The sequence below is a fragment of the Tamandua tetradactyla genome, chromosome 8 (genome assembly GCF_023851605.1).
Source record: "Tamandua tetradactyla isolate mTamTet1 chromosome 8, mTamTet1.pri, whole genome shotgun sequence".
NCBI lineage: Eukaryota > Metazoa > Chordata > Mammalia > Pilosa > Myrmecophagidae > Tamandua > Tamandua tetradactyla.
In genome coordinates this window covers 109082455-109104209 of record NC_135334.1, presented here as the reverse complement: position 1 = coordinate 109104209, position 21755 = coordinate 109082455, and the positions used below count along the sequence as shown (strand labels likewise).

The 21755-nt window shown below is 33.0% G+C and overlaps 1 protein-coding gene across 15 annotated transcripts in view; it reads right to left on the bottom strand.

Moving 5' to 3' along the window:
• Positions 1-307: 307 nt before the first annotated feature.
• QSER1 (glutamine and serine rich 1) overlaps positions 308-21755 on the bottom strand; it is a 109139-nt gene continuing 87691 nt past the window's right edge. For all 15 annotated transcript variants that reach the window (XM_077114340.1, XM_077114342.1, XM_077114335.1 and 12 more), the window contains 9 exons: positions 18165-18487; positions 17193-17309; positions 16434-16567; positions 14436-14650; positions 10421-10558; positions 9074-9171; positions 6292-6444; positions 5025-5120; positions 308-3960 (listed from right to left, as the gene is read on the bottom strand). In XM_077114340.1, coding sequence (XP_076970455.1) covers positions 3820-3960; positions 5025-5120; positions 6292-6444; positions 9074-9171; positions 10421-10558; positions 14436-14650; positions 16434-16567; positions 17193-17309; positions 18165-18487 — 1415 coding nt within the window. In that variant the 3' untranslated portion in view covers positions 308-3819. The remainder of the gene's footprint in view (positions 3961-5024; positions 5121-6291; positions 6445-9073; positions 9172-10420; positions 10559-14435; positions 14651-16433; positions 16568-17192; positions 17310-18164; positions 18488-21755) is intronic.

Here is a 21755-nt window from a genome sequence, read left to right as displayed (position 1 = left end):
TAGTTACTTGTAGTTATGCACGTTATTTTCAAATAAACATTAATTAGGTATAACTTTATGGAGTTGTAATTCCTTACAGGTGGAAAAGTGTTAAGGGTTTTATTTTAGAAATTAAGCATTTTCTGATATTGTCAGCTAAGTTTGTATAATTCAAGTGTTGACTTAAAATAATCCTCTGAGAAAATAAAGGGTGCGCTGTGTACTATGTGTACCTAATTGTGCAGGCAATCTGTAGTAGATTCTTTTGTCTAATACAATACCTCAGCTTCCAATTTATAAAAAAAGAAACAAAAACCAAACATTCTGATTTTCTTGCTTAAAAACTGTTTTCATTTTAATGATCTGAGTTAGTAACAAACAAATATACAAAATTGTCTTTCACATTTCCATACATTTTATTATGGACCACCAGAAACTCTGGACTACAAATGCAGAAAGTTCCTTTGTATCCTTAGCTTCAATTATTGTCACTTATAAATAAAGGTGATTTGTGAAAACATGCATTTGTGAACATAGATGCCACAAGTTGTACATGTAAGATGATGTACAACCAATAGAGTACATTGTTCATTTATGTAGTTTTTTGTCAAGTGCCACTGACACATTTAGAAGCACTCATTCAGGGACATTTCACCTCATTTGAAAAGCAATTTTGAGAAACTGATGGAAATATAGTTTAAAACAAAAATTGTACATAAAATTTGGAACTTGCACACTTGAAGCAACTTCTGGGAAAGGTGCTTCAATAACCCTGCTGCTTTATTGGTTTTATAGGTATATCTCAAAAGTCACAGGTTGGGAATACCACCTGTTTTATAGGAAATAAATATGTATATTAAAAGAAAAATGAGTTTTTTAAAATTTGGAGAAAGCTTTGAAAACAGTCATTTGTTTTCCAACATCCAAATAAATGTTCATCTATTCTCATTTTGGAAATTTTTAAGATGTTTAGAAATTTAAGGTATTTCAAAAATTGTTGAAGCCATTTTAAAATAAGATTTTTCCATCTTATCTATGTTTCCTATTTGATTATGTAATAGAAAAACAGACTTACTGTGAAAATTCATAAATCATTATAAATTTATGACTTTTGTAAGAGAATCAAATAAATGAAAACTGGATTATAGTGAAAATAAAAACAAGGAGGCCCTTTCTCCAATCACTTACCTGAACTAGAACACAGTGATTTTTTTTTTTTACATTGAATTATTTCCAGATCTCTGTTGTTAGGAAAATCCAATCTTTCTTAAAAATGTCTTACTGGGCTTTGGCAACATATGCTTTACAAACTCTTTAACTCTATCTACAATCTAACATAATTCTATATCATAAATTTTAAACTCCTTGGCAAGATGTAATTGCTAACCAGCTAGGTATTTATTTAGCTTCATACAATGAGTGGACTCATATATAGTTGTAATATTCACACTTTTCTCTAGGGACCAAGGTTGATGTTTCTATGCCTATATCTTATGGAGCAAATGAGATAAGATAGTGCAACATTAATAGCGTCTCCTAAAGGCAATATCATAGGATTGGCTCCCAAAATTATACAAACTCTTGTTTTACTAACATGAATATAAATAACTGAAAACAGTTTGAGGATAACTTCAGTTCAAAAGAAAATGGGCTATTTTTACAGGAAGCAATAGATTAATTTTAAGGAAATATCTGTATTCGATGGGGCTTATCCATGATGAAAAATGTGACAAGTAATTTCAAACATCTAATTAGGAATTACCTAATTCCAAGACAGCTTTAAATAATATTTAAACCAGCAATCATTCAGGGAAGTAAACTGGGGGAGTAGTAATGTAAAGATACAAGCTTGAGATGTAGTTCTCTATCGTGCACTTTGGAAATAAAGGAAACCATTTCTGTCCAGAGTTAATACTATCAGAAAGAATATGGCTGCTTACTACTCTTCTCACTTCACAAAATTCATTTTACATTATCATGTAAGATGCTGAATCTCAGCAATGGGAACATTATAAAAGTAATCTAATAATAGACTACTTCTGCTTTCATAAAAGCTGCCTAAGCAAGTTTTACGAACCTTTCAGAAATGAGACATTTAACCCTTGAGAGAATTTTAATTATTGAGTATCTTATTATCTAATGGCAGGTCCAAGTATTAAGGATTATTGCTTTTAATAAGATAACCATCAGAAATAAATATGAAGTGTAATTCAAATCCAAATACTCATTTTTCACCCAATGCTACAATGTTTTTTTTTCTCAAATCAAGTTACATGTTACCTTCAATTCTTTGCCAGTTTACCAAGATTTTAAGAATAAGAAGTTGGCCTGTTAACTCAATATCAAGACAACAGCAATATCCACGTCAGCATGTCTTTTAGGCATTGAGCAGTAACACTGCTTTCTTGATAGGACTTAAGGCACTAAATGGTGGTAAAATAAACAAAAGTATGATGGTTAACAACTTTTTTAAAATCCTAAAAAAGGAGATCATTTAGAATGACACAAGTAAATCTTTTTTCCCAAAAAATAAGGCATCCTGTAGGCAAACGCAAATAAAACACAAGGTCATGTTGAACCTAATACATTCACTGTCTCTGGTAAACTACTTGAAGCACTAACTATTAAACTAAAGACAGCTATGATAGTGTGTATAAAGGTTAAAAAGGCACCCAAAAGGAAAGCTCCACCACTTCCAGTTCTAAGAGTTATGTAAGCTGTATTTTAACACTGCGTATAGTCTTATTATCAAATTTTTTCTTCAAAATGTAAAATGTGGTTAGATATTTGCTTTAACAAATCAGTTAATCAAGTGCTATTTTAGTAAGAAATTTATTTTCATGAATTAGAAAATTACTGCAGTGTTTAACACAACCACATTTATAAAGCTAAAATAATTCTAGTACTGAAGGTGTATTCTGGATAACACTGAAGCAAATCTGTATGAAGAAAAATGGTTACCTCAAATAGAGTTTACAATAGATATTCAACATATAACTAAATAAGTTTACTGAAAATAATGAAAAGTGTATTACAGATACATCAAACATAATTATAACCACAATATTTTCTTTGTGAAAAATACAACTATTAGTGAGATAAAATGTACAATTGAAAAATTTTCCAAAGGAAAAAAACACAGTATAAAGGAAAATACTTTTCTTTGAGATAGGGAAAATAGTATGTCACTGTTTTTTTCATCATAATATAAATTGACACAAAAAGCAGTCATAGAATTGCACCAATTCCACATCCAGTTTCCTGAACATGTTAGAGTAAAAGATCCGTAAAGCAGAATGCAGTATCTGAATTATCATATTTTAAATTGGTGATATTCTCAAACAGAATGTCACATCATACCAGATCTGTTTACATAATGTACAATACTATCTGTTTTGTGGCCAGATATAAATGCAAATATATGCTTTCTGCCACCTCTCTTTCATTCTGGTATCTAGCCAGAATCAGGAAAAATAATTGAAATTCTTAAGCGGTCTCTCTCTAGCAATAAAGAAAAATTATATTTAGTGCATGCTTCATCATTTGTCAAAAAACATTTCTGAAAATAAAACTCAGTTACCCAATGGTTTACAAAATAGAAAAAGCATTCATTAGCATAAAAATGTAGTGGGATGTAGGTTCATTTCCAAAGGACTGACTTCCTTGGCAGCACCACTGTCCTTCAGCAGAGGTCATGATGCAAGGTCCATGACCCAAGCAGGCACATCTGCAGGAGACCACTGCTTGACATCCCACTATCTGAAGACCTAGACCCCCTCTTTGACCATACCCCTCCACCATTTCATTAGTGCTATAAAGAGATGGGATTTTGTGGAAATGTTAGGAACATTTCTGCTGTACATGATTCAGAAGTTCTCCAAATTTTTCAAACAGGTCTTCTACCCATTTTACATTTTTCATGCAAAGTTGAACAATTTCCTCCTGTCCTAAATCTTCATTTCTTTTCTGCACAGAAGAAATCTAAAATAAAGAAAATTGCCTCATTAGCTTACACTTAAACCACTTTATATTTAGGTGCCTCAAAAGGGGTTACTTATTTTGTATCACAAATGAAAAGAGGATTTCTTAGTTTATCTTCAAGTAGGTATTTAGTTTATGCCATCAATGGAGAATGAGTATTTCAGCTAAGTTTGGGTGAAGACTAATCCTGTCACTTTTGGCACCATGGAGGGGCAGGGAGGAAGAGTAGAAAAGGATCCCAAACTTTCTGTCTTCTTTCCAATTATGTTAAAAGTCAAATGGCAAATTGTGGGGCCAAATCTGTATTTTAGAGCATTGTAAAAATAATCAACATACTTTATACTGCCTTTGCTTTCTCTTGTTGGACAGAAGTTAGATTATGAACATTCCATACCAGACTATTGTCAAACATATTTAGGTATGGCCTTGGGCCAATTTAACACTTTTAATTAAAAAAACTGACAGTATTAGTTAAATAAGATATACTGTTTAAATCATTTAATCTGTGTAAGGAAATTATTACTTATATCCTATGCACAAGAGGTGGCATTAAATGCCATATATAATTTCTCAGCAATTTAAATTTATAATATCTAAAAGTAAAACTAAATTTTAACTTTCATTTTTCTTCATGCCAAGATGCAAAAAACCATTTCTCTGCAATTATGTAGGATAAGGCCCTTCTGGTAAAAAGGATGACCACAAGATATCAAAGTAGTCACTAAAGTGAATTAAAGGAGGATCATTACACAGTATGAGAAAATAAAATGCAATAAAGAACCATTTATTGTGGCAATATAAAATAGCCACTTAACAGCTTAAAAACATTATCAGTTATAGCTCCTACATGATGCGGTGAGCCTCAGATTAATCCGAGTACAAAATATAAGAAAGAGCACATCAGGACAATAAATCTTCTGGTCATTTACAGTAGAATATAGAAAATTCCCATATACATGTTTTTAACACATTTTTCTAAAGCATTAAAAATATTATACCTAAAGTCTCCTTAAAGTTCAGAAAAACAAATTTTTTTTAAATAGATGAAAAAATAAAGAAATTACCTCATCTTTACATATCAGATAAACATGGTATTTATAATGATGGAGTGAATGATACAAGGAATACAGCTGTATTTTCTCTGGATCTACAGCAAACTCCTATAAAAAGAAAAATGTTTATAGATATCTTTCATGAAACCTCTGAACTAAGAAAATTTTTAGGAAAATACTAGAGACAAAGTCTCAATGACAATCTTGAAAATGACTTATTTGGGTAGGCATTAGCTTTTATTAATAAGGATAAGATGCCTTTTAATTATATTTTAAAATTTCTATTCTTTTTAGTAATAACTTTTAAAAAAAAATATCAAAAGCCTTCTATTATAACCTCTTCCTTCAGAGATAAACCAGGTTAGCAGCATGTTATTTATTCTTCCATAGGTTTCCCCCTATGTATGATATATACATTAATAACACTAATGTTTCAATGGGGAGGGAATCATACTAGTCATATTGTTACGTAACTTTTTTTTCTTAATCTAAAATAACTTGGATACCCTTCCAGTACCCACCCTCCACTTATATGAGGGCAAGGATTTTTGGCCATTTCAGTATACAGAAAGGATATGCAACACCAGAGGCACAGAAAAAATTTGTTTTGAAAGAATGAGTGAATCTATTCCTTCCTTTTAAGACGTGCATACTGTTACATTCTGTGGGCAGCTCTTATCCAATTTCAAACTGGTAGAAAACCAAGTGTTCTTATAAACAATTCTGCAATGAGCAAGGGCATACATTTCTACGTATTTGTGAATGTATTTCTACTGAACACCTTTTTTCATGTGGAATTGATATGTTGCCAACATGTTTTCTGAAAAGACTATACCAATTTATAATTGTTTGAAGATGTATGAATTCCATTTTATCCTGTTTGAAATTAATGAATTTCAACTTTAATGATTTTGCAGATAGGAAATCAATATGAACTTTCTTATGGAATGTACACACTTGTATTTATGAATGTGTAGCCAATGAGGAAAAACTATATAAAGTATGCCTATAAATATAAGCATCAGATGATGCCTTGCTTATTAGTCTATTTAAAACATTTGTGAGCACTTACTAAATCCAACATACTGTGCAAGGAACTGGAGAAAAAACAATGAACAAGAATGAGTTCCTGTTCCTCAGGCCAGAGCTGCTCATTCCTACCTAAATGGACTTCAAACATACCAACAACATACAAAATATTTGCTTGTTCAAATGAATTAAGTAGACATTATATTAGCAACTGGAAAAAGCAGAGTGACATCAATCAATATACACTTACTTGTGCAGATTTCGTGGTTGTTTTGGAAGTCCTGAGAGTTTTTTTATTATAAGTTTTTCCATTCATTTTGATTTTAGAAATAGTAGATGCCCCACTTTTTGCTTTAGAGTCTCGAGAAATTATTGTCAGTTCTGGAAAACTTTCCAAAGCATTCTTTAAAACAAGGAAGCAAAATTAACAACAGAAGAAAACTAATCTATATTACTATTCAAAGTTCTTTAAATAGATACACAGCTGAACATAAATGCACACACACAAACACATATAACATATATGTGGGAGGCTTCTGATAGGTTGTGGTAAACTAAACATGGTCACAAATCTTTTGCACCTTCTTACATCACCCCTCTAATCTGGGCTGACCTTATGACCTGCTGCAAACAACAGCATATGACACCGTGGGACTCCTGAACAAGGTAGAGAATTCTTTCTAGTACCACCTCCCTGACTTCACCAGGAGGGATAAGAGGGGAATGATTCTTCAAAGCTTTACCACTTTTAAACTACTATTAACACCCTGAAACATTATAAAGAAGTCATCAAATCTGGACAAGAATTAGAACTGAGGAAAACAAGCATTTTCTCTTGCTTCTTTCGACTGCAGGAAAAGCACTTGTGAAGATAAGGTCCTGAAATAGGGCATGAGGAGTTTTCTGACCCCCATAACAACAGCTACCACTGATAATAGAGGGGTCATGTGGCAGAACCAAGTGCAGTTCATTCTTTAAAGGCAATTGGAATATTTGCCCTTACCTCCACTTGGCAAATCATCCAAACACAACAAGCTATGAATAATAACTAAATGACAATTGTAACTAAATTCAACTAGTTTGAGTCTACTTTTATAAAATGAAATTGAACTACAGGCATCATTTATTATAGGACACTAAAAGGTAAAGCACTCCTATTATATTTATGATTCAAAGTGGCCCCATTGGATAAGCTCAACTGTTTTATTATAAACAGTTCCAACCTTCAAATTCGCTCTTTTCCAAGTGCATATACTGTTTCCAAGCACCTGGAATTGTAACCATGAATGGAGTGTTTTTTGTTGTTGTTGTTATAAACGGATCACGTACTTTTCCTTAGATATAAGTGTAGGAGAGAACTTAAGTGTAGGAGAGAGCAAGTTTCATTTGCTACAAATAGGATTTTTGGCATATCCTACCCCAGTGAGTTATCATCAGTTCATACCCTCTTTCTCTTTTTTCAAGGTATTCAGGCTTTTATCATATAACTAGTACTTTCTATTTAAAATATGCCTATACCTGAATAATTCCGGGTATAGAACTACTACTATTTACAAGAAATAAAAAATTTAAAGTATAGAAATGGGGTCTAAATTTGGAAACAATACTAAGGCCAATGGAAATAAAATGAGAAAATTTAAATGACCTTTTCAATGAACTCAAAATATTAAAGGTTATCAGAAATATATGGATTTCAGAGGAAAACACAGAGCATCATAACTTCCAAAGGCTTCAAGGCTCCTACAATTATCAAGACCATCATGGAAAACAGTGGTAATATTTGTAAAGAATAGAAACTCTTTCTTAATCTACTATTTGTAATATTTTATATTTTACAGCCAAATCATACTAACTTCTAATATTGTATAATCTGGCTTTGAAATGCAAATTGCTTTATAAAAAATTATCAGAATTAATAACTATAATTACAAAATAAGTTACTATAATATGTTTTTTTCCCTATGGAAAGAATAATATGAAAACAAAAATTTCAGTTATTCATCATAAACCATGCATAAACTTGGAATATCTACTGAATCTATTAAATCTGAAGTGGAAGCTTTATTTTAAAACAAGTTATTACAGAACTGGGTTGACATTTTAAAAATGTGTTTAGAAAAAACATGTATCAAGCAACATCCATTTGGCTCCAGAAAATATGGTATTTTCCAAAGGAAAATTTCATCTGAAGGCAACAGTTAAGTAGAAAACAATGGACTAGCAGTAAGGAGACTAAATTCTTAGTACTGAGCTTCTTACCAGCTTCTGGCTGTTTCCTACCCCTGGTGAAAAATACATGACTACTGTAATTTGGTGCCATTAAAACTTAATTTTGCTCTGAGCCTCAATCTGGTTAAAATGAAATCAATATTCACTCATCTGAAATTCGCTATACAAATGTTTAATATTGTCACCATCAATAAAAAACTTCCCCCAAGGTAGGTACATTCAAACGATTCTAAAGTAACGTTATATTTTTGAAGAAGAAAAGTTGGAATTTATTCAACTACTAAGTCTAGGTTTTATGATAAATTTTCTGGTTTTAGATCAGCAGTTTATTGTTCTTTATTAATGATGACATCAAAGCCAATTTACAATGCCAAAATATATTAACAGATATAATTATACATATTTCCTACTATTATGTGAGAATCAGGTTTTTCTGATTCTCACATAGTAGTAGTCAGGCAAGTAAAGAGAATTTTGATAATTATGATAAGAAAAGGCCAATTTCAACTATAGAAAACACAGGCAAAATTATGAAAATATTTAAAAGAAAAACAAAATTGAAAGAGGATAGTTTAAAGGATATACTTTTGGAAAAATTTGGAAACTGTAATCTAGAAATACAAGGTAAATACAAGTGCCTGAAAGATCATCTAATCAGAGAAAAAACTTTAACACGAAGAATTTGCTTAATTAAAAAAAAAAGTATAATGACTAAAACCCAAACTTGCATAACTTTCCCTCCTTTTGTACTTAAGATTATGATTTCTACTGAGTTTTGTTAATAAATCATGTGAAGGAAATACCTTGAATGATTGATCCAAATGAAGATTCAAAAGAAGTCTTTTTCTGTTATCATTCAACATGCCATCTATTTTTTTCATATGAGGCAAAAGTAGCTCATCTGAAACATTAAAATTCATTGTAACAGAAAAACTACCAACATAAAAGCTTGTTAAAACTCCAACTTTTAAAAAATTTAGTATAAAGATGATGGGATATGCTCAACACTGGAACCAAAAGCCCTATCTCTGCCACTAGAACTGATGGCAGCTATGTGTCTAGTGTGCAGCTTGCCTTATTTCTCTAGACCTCATTTAACACATCTGGAAATAGCAGTATTACAAAATATAAACTTAACTGACATTACAAAATCATATAAAAACTGAATATGACCAAGGGATGTTCTCAATTCACTGTAATTTGTAGGCAAAGAAGTAGGGGAAGAAAAATCAACAAGACTCAGTATCAAAAACAGTGAAAGACACAAAAAGAGTGATTTTAGGAAAGGGAAGAGGAAAAGTCTGGCAAAGATTCCTACCCAAAACTTTCTGATTTCTTCTTCACCTCTCTGTTAAAAAAAAAAGTGCCTTCAGCGTTGGTTACTAGACTATTCTAATTTATCAGCATAGTAATATATTTTTATCTATTGCCTTTACATCCATACAACTCCTTTTGTAGAAGGGTAAGGGAAACTGGCTTATTAATCCTTTCATTCCTGCTTTTTCTTTACCCTGGTGAATTTTATAGTTGTAGAAGGGTAGAAAAGACTGAGCAACATTAGATCAATGAATTATCATTTCATGAATTTTATTTCATGTGTCAATTTCATCCCTATCTTTCAATTAAAAATTTACTAAAGTGTAAAGGAATAATATTAATGGGATATATCCCAGTGCATATTGTCTTAATACTAATTAATTTAAAAAATTTCCCTGCCGATTTATCTCTTTCCAAAGATACAAATATACAATTTTAATCTTTACACCATTATCAGCTCTTAATGATCAGAAAACCAAGTATATTAACATCTGGACCTTCTACATAGTTCCATGTAATATTGAAATTAAGTAAAATACTATGAAAACGATAAAGATTCTAGAATTGAAAGAAAGGGTAGGTAGTTACATAGTTTTTCTATGGTAGAAAGCAATAAAAATATATACAGTATACAGCTGTTCAAATATTCAGACAATGCATAAAAAGATATGACCCATTTTACAGTATCAAGGTATTATGAATCTTTTGACAATGTATAAGTATGTATGTATAAGTATGTATTACACAAACCATACATAAACATGTAACTAACAGACAAGAATAGAAAACAAATCGACAGTACCACCAAGAAAGTACTACTTAGCAGTCTGTACCATTGCTCTTCTCTAATGCTTGCATTGTGTCAGGATCCAAGGCGATGCTAACAAGCAATTCCATGTAGCTCTTAAAGGTTTCCTTCATTGCTCTTGTGTTTAAAAATCGAGTGACAAAGGGAGCTGGAGGATCAAATTCTGGAGGGGAAAAAGATGAAATACTGACTTTCCCCTCTTAATAACTTTAATGCATTTTTCTCTATAAACAGAGCCCAGAAGCAAATGAAAGATTATAGCACATATTCTTCAAATTCATGATTCTCCCACCCTGTCTTTAAAAATGCATGAGAGAGTTTCAAAGTGCGTTTGCAAATCAGAATCAATGGAGAGCTTTTGAAACAACAACAACAAAAAACCCAAACTGCAGAACCTACTGAAATAGAGTATCTTAGGGATGATGGTGACAGTGAGTGAAGAAAATTAAGAAATTTAAATATTATACTTTTGGAAAGCTTCCCAGGGCATTCTGAAGCCCAGCAACAGCCTAGCATTTGGAGACCTAGGCCCAGTAGGAACTTGTTTCTCTTCCCTTGGCCTCCACCACAGACATAAACTGTCATGTTGTATGCCCACTCCTAATATTTTCTCTATCTTCATTTGGTAAGTAATGAAAGCCTAAGACATCTAAAAGTATAGTTAAACATACAGATATATGTTCTTTCTCTTTGAGTCTGTGTGTGTGAAGCCAAAATGCTCATGGGCTCATCTTGTTTAATCAGGGTACTGCGTTACTCCTCTCCCACCCACATCCAGACAGAAGAACAGTCTTGCAGCTTGGAATAGAAAAAATTGGCCAAAATAAGATCATGTGGAATGAAATAAGTCAGACACAAAGGAACAGATATTATATGATTCCACTTATATGAAATAGTTAGACTATACACACTCAGAGACAATAAGCAGAGTACAAGTTACCAGGGACGGGAGCAAGGGAAATGGAGAGTTAATGCATAATGAGTAGAGTGTCTCTGTTTGGGAAAACAGGAACACGAACGCTCTGGTAATAGATAGTGCTGAGGGTAGAGAAACATTGTGAATATGATGAATCCCACTGAATGGTATGTTTGAGATTGGTTGAGATGGGAAAGTTTAAGTTGTATATATATATTTCCACAAAAAAAAAAAAAAAAAGAGTAATGGAAGAGACAATGACAATTAAATGTACTAGTGATTCTAGTGATCCTGGATAAGAACTAATAATGCAGGAGAATATGCTCAAAAGGACATTATTAGAAAACATGAAAAACTTGAATATAGATTCTAAGCTTTGTATAATATTAAATTTATTTAACTTGATAGTTGTACTTCAGGTGGTTACATAATTGACTCTGACTATCCTTGTTCTTAGAAAATGTACGTGGAAGTGTTAGGTGTTCAAGGAGTATGGTATATACAAATCATTCTTAAATGTTCAGAATATAGATAAATTGACACAGAATGATAAGGAAATATGGCAAAATATTAAAATTGGTAGATCTTGTTGGCACTGTTTGGGTTTTGTACTCTTTTTTGCAATTGTCCTATAAGTTTGAAATTATTTCAAAATAAAAAATTTAAAGAAAATTTTATTGCAGTAACATATTTAAAACATAAAATTTGCTATTTTAATGTATACAATTTAGTGGCATTATTTATAGTCACAATGCTGTGCAACCCAACCACCATTCATTACCAAAATCTTTTCATTACCCCAAATGGAAACTGTGTTTCCATTCCATTAAGAAATAACTCCCGTTCTTCCCTCTACCCTTTTATACTCCTATACTTAAATTACTATAAAATTCTGGTCTAGGATCAGGCATACTTAAAAACTTCTTCATAGCCTGTGCATAGAGAACATTTCACCCAAATTCAGTGGCAAGAAACTGCAAGATTAAAAGGTTATCTCCATTTTGATGAAATATTATCATAGACTGTAACAGCACTTTTTAGGTTCCACAGACCCACAGGGATCTGTGATGTCAGAACTATTTCCATGAAACTAATAATATGTTATTTGCCTTTTTCACTGTGTTCACTTTGAGTAAAACTGCTAGTGCCTTCCTTAACATGAAATTAAGGCAATGGCACCAAACTTCCCTAGTAAGGCATGTAGTTTACCATGACTTTGTCAGGCTACTGTCATGTACTTCTAAGGAAAAAGTCAGTTTCACTTAACAATAGTCTTTGATGAAGCAGAACAAATTATTAATTTTATTAAATCTTTCCTCTGAATAAATGTCTGTTTTTTAAATATTCTGTGGGATGAAATGGGAGGTGCACATAAAGCACCTTTAAAACGTCTTTGAAGTATGATGGTTATCTCCAGGAAGAGCACCAGAGTAACTGCCTGAGTTATCGAATGAACTAGCCCTTTTTTTCATGGAATACCATTTTTATTTCAAAGACTGACTGACAGACACACTATTCCTATTCAGACTTGGGTAGTTAAAAGACATTTTCTCAAAAACTCATGAAGCGAACCTGCCAATTCAAGGAAGACAATTGATAGTATATGTTGTCAACGATAAAATTTTAAGTTTCAAGTGAAAATCAGAATTTCAGAAATTTTTATCAGCCACTGTAAGCTTGGCAGCTTCCTAATACTTAAAGACATTATTAATAAGTGGTGGTCTATGACTGTTTTTCTTGATAAAGTTCAAGAAACTAACTCTTGTTGAATTTTGAGTATTCAAGAAAAATAACCATAATTATTTTAAGAGGCAATTAAAATGCTCCTTTTCTCTAATTATGTATCTGTGTGAGACCTGGCTTTCTTTGAGTACTTTATCCAAAGCAACATATAACAACAAATTAAATGTAGAAACATAATAAAATGCTACTCTTTGCACTAAATACGGCTAGGTTTAGAAAATAAATTTTTCAAAAGAGAAACTTACATTAATATGTAATGAGTATATTTCAAATAAGTTTCTGAATTTGCTGTTTTAATTTGTATTTGGTATTAATAGATAAAGCCCACGTGAAGTCTGAGATCCTCTATAAATTTCAAGAGTGTAAAGGGATTCTGAAATAGAGTTTGAAAACTGCTGGCCTATAAATCCATGGTAAACTACAATATCTGCCTTCTTAAAAGCACTAAAAATGCTTACTTAATTACTAGTGTCACCTAGTGGTCATTTAAGTTACCAATGGAAAGAAAATTTATTGTAACTGTTGTTTGAGGAATCTGCATAATTGAGTGTAAATTCAGGACCCAAAACTCCCTATTATAATCATCAGTAGGAAGGACTCCTAACTGTACAATAATGCAAAATGTCATCAATACACATTAGAAGCACTGAATTTCTTTATAAATTTTGATATGCACACTTCAAATGCAATCATTCATAACTTAAACAGTTATCTAAAGGAGACTCCTGGACTTAAGAATTTTCATGATGGTTCTATATCTTTTCAAATAATATATAAGATCAGTTCTCAAGTTATGAGACTTGTAATGTCAGAAACCATCCTAGACACCACCTCTCCCTCACCTCCAGCAGCCATCTGTCACTCAAAGTCTGCCAACCGTACATCCTAAATTCTCAAATCTGTCCCCTCTGCTCCATTTTTTCTGACCACTACTTAAGTTCAGACTCAGGTCTTCTATGAACCTTTTATTTTCCTCCCTACCTTCAAGTTATCCTCCAGAGTACAGAGTGTGGTAAACTTTTTTCTGTAAAGGGCCAGGTGGTAAATATTTTAGGCTGTGCTGGGTCATATGAAATGAAAGGATGTGGCTTGTACCAATACAATTTTATTTATTAAGGCTAGAACTCATCATTATGAGTTCTTCAATTCACTGCTTTTTCTATTTTGCAATGTTGCTTGTGTGTGCCCACTGTGCTATTAGTTGATGTTCTCAACAATGTGAACTCATTTTCATAAAAACCTAAGCAGAACCTAATTAGGTAGATAAATCCCTTGAAAAATAAATCAAATCAATTTTGAATCATCAGCATCACTGCTTCTCTCCATTTGTGTATATAATGTAAAGTTATCAATATTTACTTTGTGAATATGGAGCACTCACCATCATCACTACTACTAGAATGTATTTCAGGAGATGAGTCAGATTGGGATGATGAAAATTCTTCTTTCCATTTTTTCCGTTTCTTTGGTGGTGGTTCGGCCTTTACTTTTAGCTGTTTAACTTTAGGTTTCATGGAAGGGGCTTTTGTGGTTGTAGTTTTTAGTGTTGGAGGATCCGAAGTTTTACTGCTACTACTGGGTTTTGTCTGAACAGTTCTGCAATGATACAAACAAACTTTATTAACATACTGAAATCTTGTCATACTGAAATAAATTAGGAAACGGGAATCACAGGAGAAGAGAAAACTTTACCAGTCCTTCCAAAATACAGTCAAGTCCTACTCATATCTTCAATGGTGATTAAAAAAAAAAAACTTTTTTTTGTACTTCTTAAACAATTTATTAATTATACTATAAGCCATACTGAAAATTCTAGGTTTGTCGTATTTTATGCTGATTACTTTGTGAAAATATAGAATTATGTATAGAAAAACTAGGTTATTCCATGTAAAAAAAAAATGGATTTTTCCTATCCTAAATTAAATAGTATTTTTATGTATTTTTTATCTATATATGTTCACAAACTATGTAATCATCCAAAACGTACAATCAGTGGTTCACAATATCGCCATATAGCTGTGCATTTATCATCACAAAAGCAACTTTCTTTTTCTATTTTGTGAAAAGTAACATAAACAGAAAAGCAATAAATTTCAAAGCACATCACAACAATTAGTTGTAGAACAGATTTCAGAGTTTGGTATGGGTTATAATTCTACAATTTTAGGTTTTTACTTCTAGCTGCTTTAAGATACTGGAGACTAAAAGAAATATCAATATAATGATTTTTGCAATCATATTCATTTGTTAAACCCTACCTGATCTGTATAACTCCACCATCACCTTTGATCTTTCTCTAACTCTTTAGGAACATTTGGGCTATGCCCATTCTAACTTTTTCATGTTGGAAAGGGTTGTCGATAAAATGGGATGGGGGATGGAACTAGTTGATGTTCTGTTGAGGCTGGCCCCTCTGCATTTCAGGAAAAAAACTTTCTTGAGAGAGGTTATTTAACTACTGTCATTCAATATACAGTTAATAAGGGATTAATAATTCAATCCCTCTTCTCCATTCTTTATTCTTCTCCTCCTTTTATGGACTTATGTTCCAGAAAGTATGAGGCTGTACAACGATGCTCAACAGACTTATGGAAGGCCCTTGCCCTGACCGTTTGAACCTCTCATAGGCTCTGGTGGGGCAAGGTTTTGATGTCGAGATACGAATGCACTTGTACTATGGCCTTCCAAGAAACTCTGTTCCATGTTGATCCTGGAGAATTGAGTGGATAAAATTCCATCAAAAGAATAGGGTAGACTACTTCCAATAGATGGGAATCATAATTAAATGAGCTAGCCTTCCCTGGCACAATACCTATGGTCATACCCCCTTTCTCATACAGACCACAGAGACTTTGGCTAGGATAATTATCTTCTCTTTCATGATCCAGACAATCCAGAGTCACATTAATAATGATGAAAATTTTATTGTACATTTGTCTAATCATATACAGGTCTCACAGTGCTTTCTCAAAGCTTATTTTAATTTTGATAGTCACAATGGTAGACAGAGTAGGCATTATTATTTTCATTTTAAAGAAGAAAAAAATGCTTTAGAAAGAATGTCTTAATCTAAGCCATAAAGAACTGAACTCAAACTTTGGGATCAAAATGTTTTTTTCCCTACACTTGGGTCATACCAAAAGCACTCAGGGAATAAAAAGGGTAACACTAACCATCCAGCACAGAAGGCCATGAGCTTTACATTGGCTATTTCATTAATTAAAAAAGAATTACCTATTACGTCAGGCGCTGACTTTTCAGACTTGTGTATAATGAAAAAAAAAGTTTTTTAACTAATGTAATTCTTTGTACAATGACATCACCAATTATAAGCATTCTGATAATCAAATGCAAATATATCAGATAAGAAAATAAATACCTGATTGTTTGTGAAGGCTTATTTCTTGGCTTTTTGGAACATACTCTGACATATTCCTTTTTGTTTGTGTTTTCAATGAACTTCACATATATCCTTTTGTATTTATTCTTTGCATCTCCAAAATATCCAAGGTACTAAGGAAAGAAACCATTTAAATCACATAACTGTATCATCTATACACAAATATTACATGGTTGACTTGACTATTACACAGCCATTTTTGAATTTTTCAAAAATGCAGCTTTGGCCAAGCTAATTTTGCTCTGAATAAAAACAATCCCAGGCTCACTCTAGCCTAGAAGCCCACAAATAAGAGCTCTCTGATTTGGTTAATCAGCAGATGCTAACTTATTCAAAGCCAATGAATAGCTAGAAGTACAAAAGCTCTCACTTTTCTAGTAAATGTTGAGAAATGTTGACTGTTACAATAATCAATATAAGAGCTTCTGAGTCTATCTTAACTTTTCATAGACTAATCTTATTACTTTCTTTATAAAAAAATGTTAAACAATACTATAAATGTTGAACAATACTATAAATACTATTAAAGTCATTTAATTTTAAGTGATTGGTATTGACCACCATTTGATTTTATTTTTAAATCAGACTTTAAAAATGATAAAGTATCACATAGTATGCAATTCAAAATGTATTTTATATTCAAAATCGTCAACATAAAATACATCTAAACTTAAGTCGCTCCATATTTTCAAGGATCACTGCCAAAAACAAACTAATGTAAACAACCATTTTACTTACACTATTTGTAGCAGCAAATTCTCTTTGTCCATCTCGAATTTCAGGAACAAACTTCTGTAATAAAGCTTTTTGTACTTTCCAAATAGCAGGGGGTTCTTTTCCTGTTTTTAAAGCCTCCTGTTTTAAGCGAAATTAATTACATTTATAAAATGTAATAAGATACTTTAGATTTAGTGAATCTTAAAGATGAAAGGAATTTTAACAATCTACCTAGTTCAACCTCTTATCTCAAGCCTAGCAAACGTCTGTAATAATTCTCTAAAGCTGGTTATTCTGCTTAATTTTTTTCAGAAACAAGATGCTTACTAACAGGCAAAGTAACCTATTACAATTATGCTAAAATATTAACAATAATGAATTGTAAATGTTAGGAGTATAGATAATTTGAACAGCAGGTTCTTCATTATACTTTTTAATGCTATTCCTCTTCAGCCCCATTAAAAAAAAAAAACCAAAACCTAAAGGCAAACACAAATCCTGAAAACAGGTGTTCTTACTAGCCCAAATTTCCTTAAATGAAATTCTAACATTCTACTCATGGTTCTACTGTTTGAAATTATGAAAATAAGTCAAATTTCACTTTTATATGTTAGTCCTGTAACTTTTCTTTAAACTTTTTAATTAGATAAGTAACCACTGTCTGCAAAATCCTTCTAATGTAATGAGTTGGAAGCCTTGGAAAAAAATTACCATTTCAAACCTGCTATAATAACTAGTCAGAAATATATTTTATATAATTTATTTTAAAGTTAAAATTAAAATGATTTTGAGCTGTTTTCTTTTAAAAAGTATCTGAAATCTACTAGTTTGATTTTATTCTTTTGACACTTTTGATAATACAGAATAATTATAAAAATTTAACAGTTTGCAATTCAAACTAGATGCTTGCTACTGAAGTCATTCTGCTACTGAAGGCTATCATAGACATTCCAACTAAACTGTGACCTTTACACCTCTGAACACTCATATCACCTTAAAAGTCTCTATGTCTTCTATCTTTACTACAAACTCGTCACGCTCTCTGTATTGGCCTTCCCCTCCGCTTTCCGTGTTATCCTCATCTGTAAAACCTTCTATGGCAACAGTGTCCTGTCCTTTGGCAAACTGGTCGGAAGGAAGACCATCAAGTTCAACGGGCTTTGGAGGTTGGACAGAGTTTAAATTTTCCGGAGTATTGGCTGCAGATGAAGTAGAGTAGAGAGGTTCTTGCTTAACAGCAGCCACCGCAGTGGAGGAAGTAGTGGCATTACCAGTTGTATTGACTGTGAGGATGGCAGTTGCCACCTGTAGGGCTTCTGAAATTAAGCAAATGCAAATCAGCAACATAAATACTTAAAACATTTACTTGTTTTGCATAGTATCTGAGCAGTTTAAAAAGAAAGATGATTACTTTTGCAGTCCAACTAGCTGAAAAAATCAAAACCATAGTTTTAATAAAGAATGGCTATTAATTTCCAAGAATCAAAGAGTTGAGAGTTGTATCAAATGATAGTCAGACTAGGCACTTGGATATACTTCCAAGTGACTCAACAGATGTTGCAAAAAGAGTAGACCTATAGTGACGGGAAATAAAGAAGGTGTAGTAGACCAAAGCTGTGAAGAACTCCTAAAAGATATAAAGCTGACTGGATGTGAGAAAGGAAAAACCACAACCCCAAAATACTTTGAAACATTGTTATATGTTGAAGAAATAAAAAGGACAATAAAGTAATAGTTTTTATGCCAACAAATAAACTTAACTGACAAATTCCTAGAAAGGCATAACTAATGAAAAGGACTCAGAAAGAAACAGAAAATCTGAACACACAAAAAAATTAATAAAAAACATAAGTTAATAATTTAAAAACTTCCCACTTTAAATTTAAAAACTTTATCTGTCCATACCCTGGATAAAAGGAACATCAGACACAAGGTCCAAAACACAGAAAAGCACAGGCCCAAATGGGCTTCACTGAAAGAATGAATACCAATCCTTCACAAAATCCTCAAAAAAAATAGGAAGAAATACGTCCAAACCAGTTCTATGAAGTCAGTATTACACTGATATTAAAACTAGACAATGACATGAAAACTACAGAACAATATTCCCAGTGAATACAAGAGCAAAAATTCTTAACAAAATACTAGCAAATTCAACATCATATAAATAGAATTACACACCTCTGTATAGCTTAATATAATACTAGGATATACACAGAGTATGTTGGGTAGATAATTTAAAAGTACAGGCTAAATCCCTTGAGGAACTGGAGAAAAAATACTGAACTGTTATATAATCCTACCTGAAAAATCCTTGATATGCTCTCAAACACTAAGGACTCCCTGATATGCTCTCAAATACTAGGGACTCCCAAGTTAATAAGCCAAGCCCCTAATCTTTATTTTAAAAATATTTCTTATTCGGATATCTTCACACACATACAGGCCATGCAGAATATACAATGGCTCACAATATCATCACATAGTTCTATATTTATCACCACAATATTTTTTTAAGTATTTGCATCACTCCTGAAAAAGAGATAAAAAAAAAAAAGGAAACACTCGTACATCCCATACCCCTTACCCCTTCCTCTCACTGACCCCTACTATTTCAATCTACCCCAATTTTTTACCCCTTACCCCCCTATTATTTATTAATTTATTGTCCTTACTTTTTTTATCATCTGTCCATACCCTGGATAAAAGGAACATCAGACACAAGGTTTTCACAATCACACTATCACACTGTAAAAGCTATATCATTATACAATCATCTTCAAGAATCAAAGCTACTGAAACACAGTTCAACAGTTTTGGGTATTTCCCTCCAGCCACTCCAATATACCACAAACTAAAAAGGGATATCTGTGTAATAAATAAGAATAAGCTCCAAGATAACCTCTTGACTTTGTCTGAAATCTCTCAGCCACTGAAACTTTGTTTCATTTCTCTCTTCCTCTTTTGGTCAAGAAGTCTTTCTCAATTCCAAAATGCTTGGTCCCAGCTAATCCTTAGGACTCAGGTTCCATGTTGCCAGGGAGATTTACACCCCTGGGAGTCACATCCCACGTAGGAGGAGAGGGCAGTGAGTTTACCTGCCAAGTTGGCTTAGAGACAGGCCACATCTGAGCAACAAAAGAAGTTCTCTGGTGATAATTCTTAGGCATAATAATAAGTCAAATTAGCTTCTCCTCTGCAGGAATAAATTTCATAGGGGCAAACCCCAAAATCGAGGGCTCAGACTACTGAATTGGGTTTCCCCACTGTTTGCAAGAATATCAATAATTCCCCACATGGGGAAGCTGAATATCTCCTCCTTTCTCCCCAGTCCCCCAAGGGGGCTTTGCAAATACTTTTTTTTATTCTTTGCTCAAATTACTCATGGTGTTTCGGGGCATCACACTAACCTGTACAAACCAAGATCTCCCATCCTACTAAAGATTCCACCTACTCAGGGTATTCAATCAAACTGACAACATCAGTCAGATTAGAGAATGCTCTATCTTAAATACAAATTTTGCACCAAATAAACATCTCCTTTGGTCTCACAGAAACTGAAGTTTTAAAATATGGGCCATATCATCCTTTACCCTGTATTCTAATTTACCTTAGTCCTATCTAGATAACCTTCATTCAAATCTCTAGTCAAAGTCTGATCACTTCCTCAACTCAATTTTAACAGTTGCTCTACGGGGTACTGCTGACTTTCACAGCTTCAGAGCTCTGAGTCTCAGGTGTCACATATATACTGAAGTTTCAGGGAATGGCCAGATTATACACAAATAGTTCAGCATCTCAGAAACTAGGAACAGCCACAATTGCAGAATAGATGCAATGCACAATCCAGAACCCTTTACAGCAGGCCCCCGCCTGACACCCCATGCTCCCAACCCCAACTCTCTGAGACTGTATACTATAATTAGTCCACATGAGTGAGGCATGATAATATATGTCTTTTTGTTTCTGACATTTCATTCAGAACTGTCCTGAAAGTTCATTCACCCAGTTGCATGCCTCACAATTTCATTCATTCCTGCAGCCTCTCAGTAGTCCATTGTGTGTATACACCACAGTTCCTTCTTCATTCCTCAGTTGTTGCACCCTTAGGCCACCTCCATCAATTGGAAATCAAACACTGCTGCCATAAACACTGGTGTGCAAATGTCTATTCATGCCCCCACTCTCAGTTCCTCCAGGTATATACCTAAAGGGGTTGCAGGATCATATGGCAACCCCATGCCTAGCCTCCTAGGGAACCATCATACTGCCCCCAGAGGGGCTGCAATTCTCAGCTTCCCTCCCAACAGGGAATAGGTACATACCCTTCTCCACATTTTCCCCAGCACTGCTTCTCTGTTTATTTTTAAATAATTTTATTCACATATCATATAATCCAACTGTTCTAGTTTGCTAGCTGCCAGAATGCAACACACCAGAGATGGATTGGCTTTTAATAAAAGGGAATTTATTTCACTAAAAATGTATAGTTCTTCAGAGGAAGGGCAGCTAACCTTCAACTGAGGTTCTTTCTCACGTGGGAAGGCACAGGGTGATTTCTGCTGGCCTTCTCTCCAGGCCTCT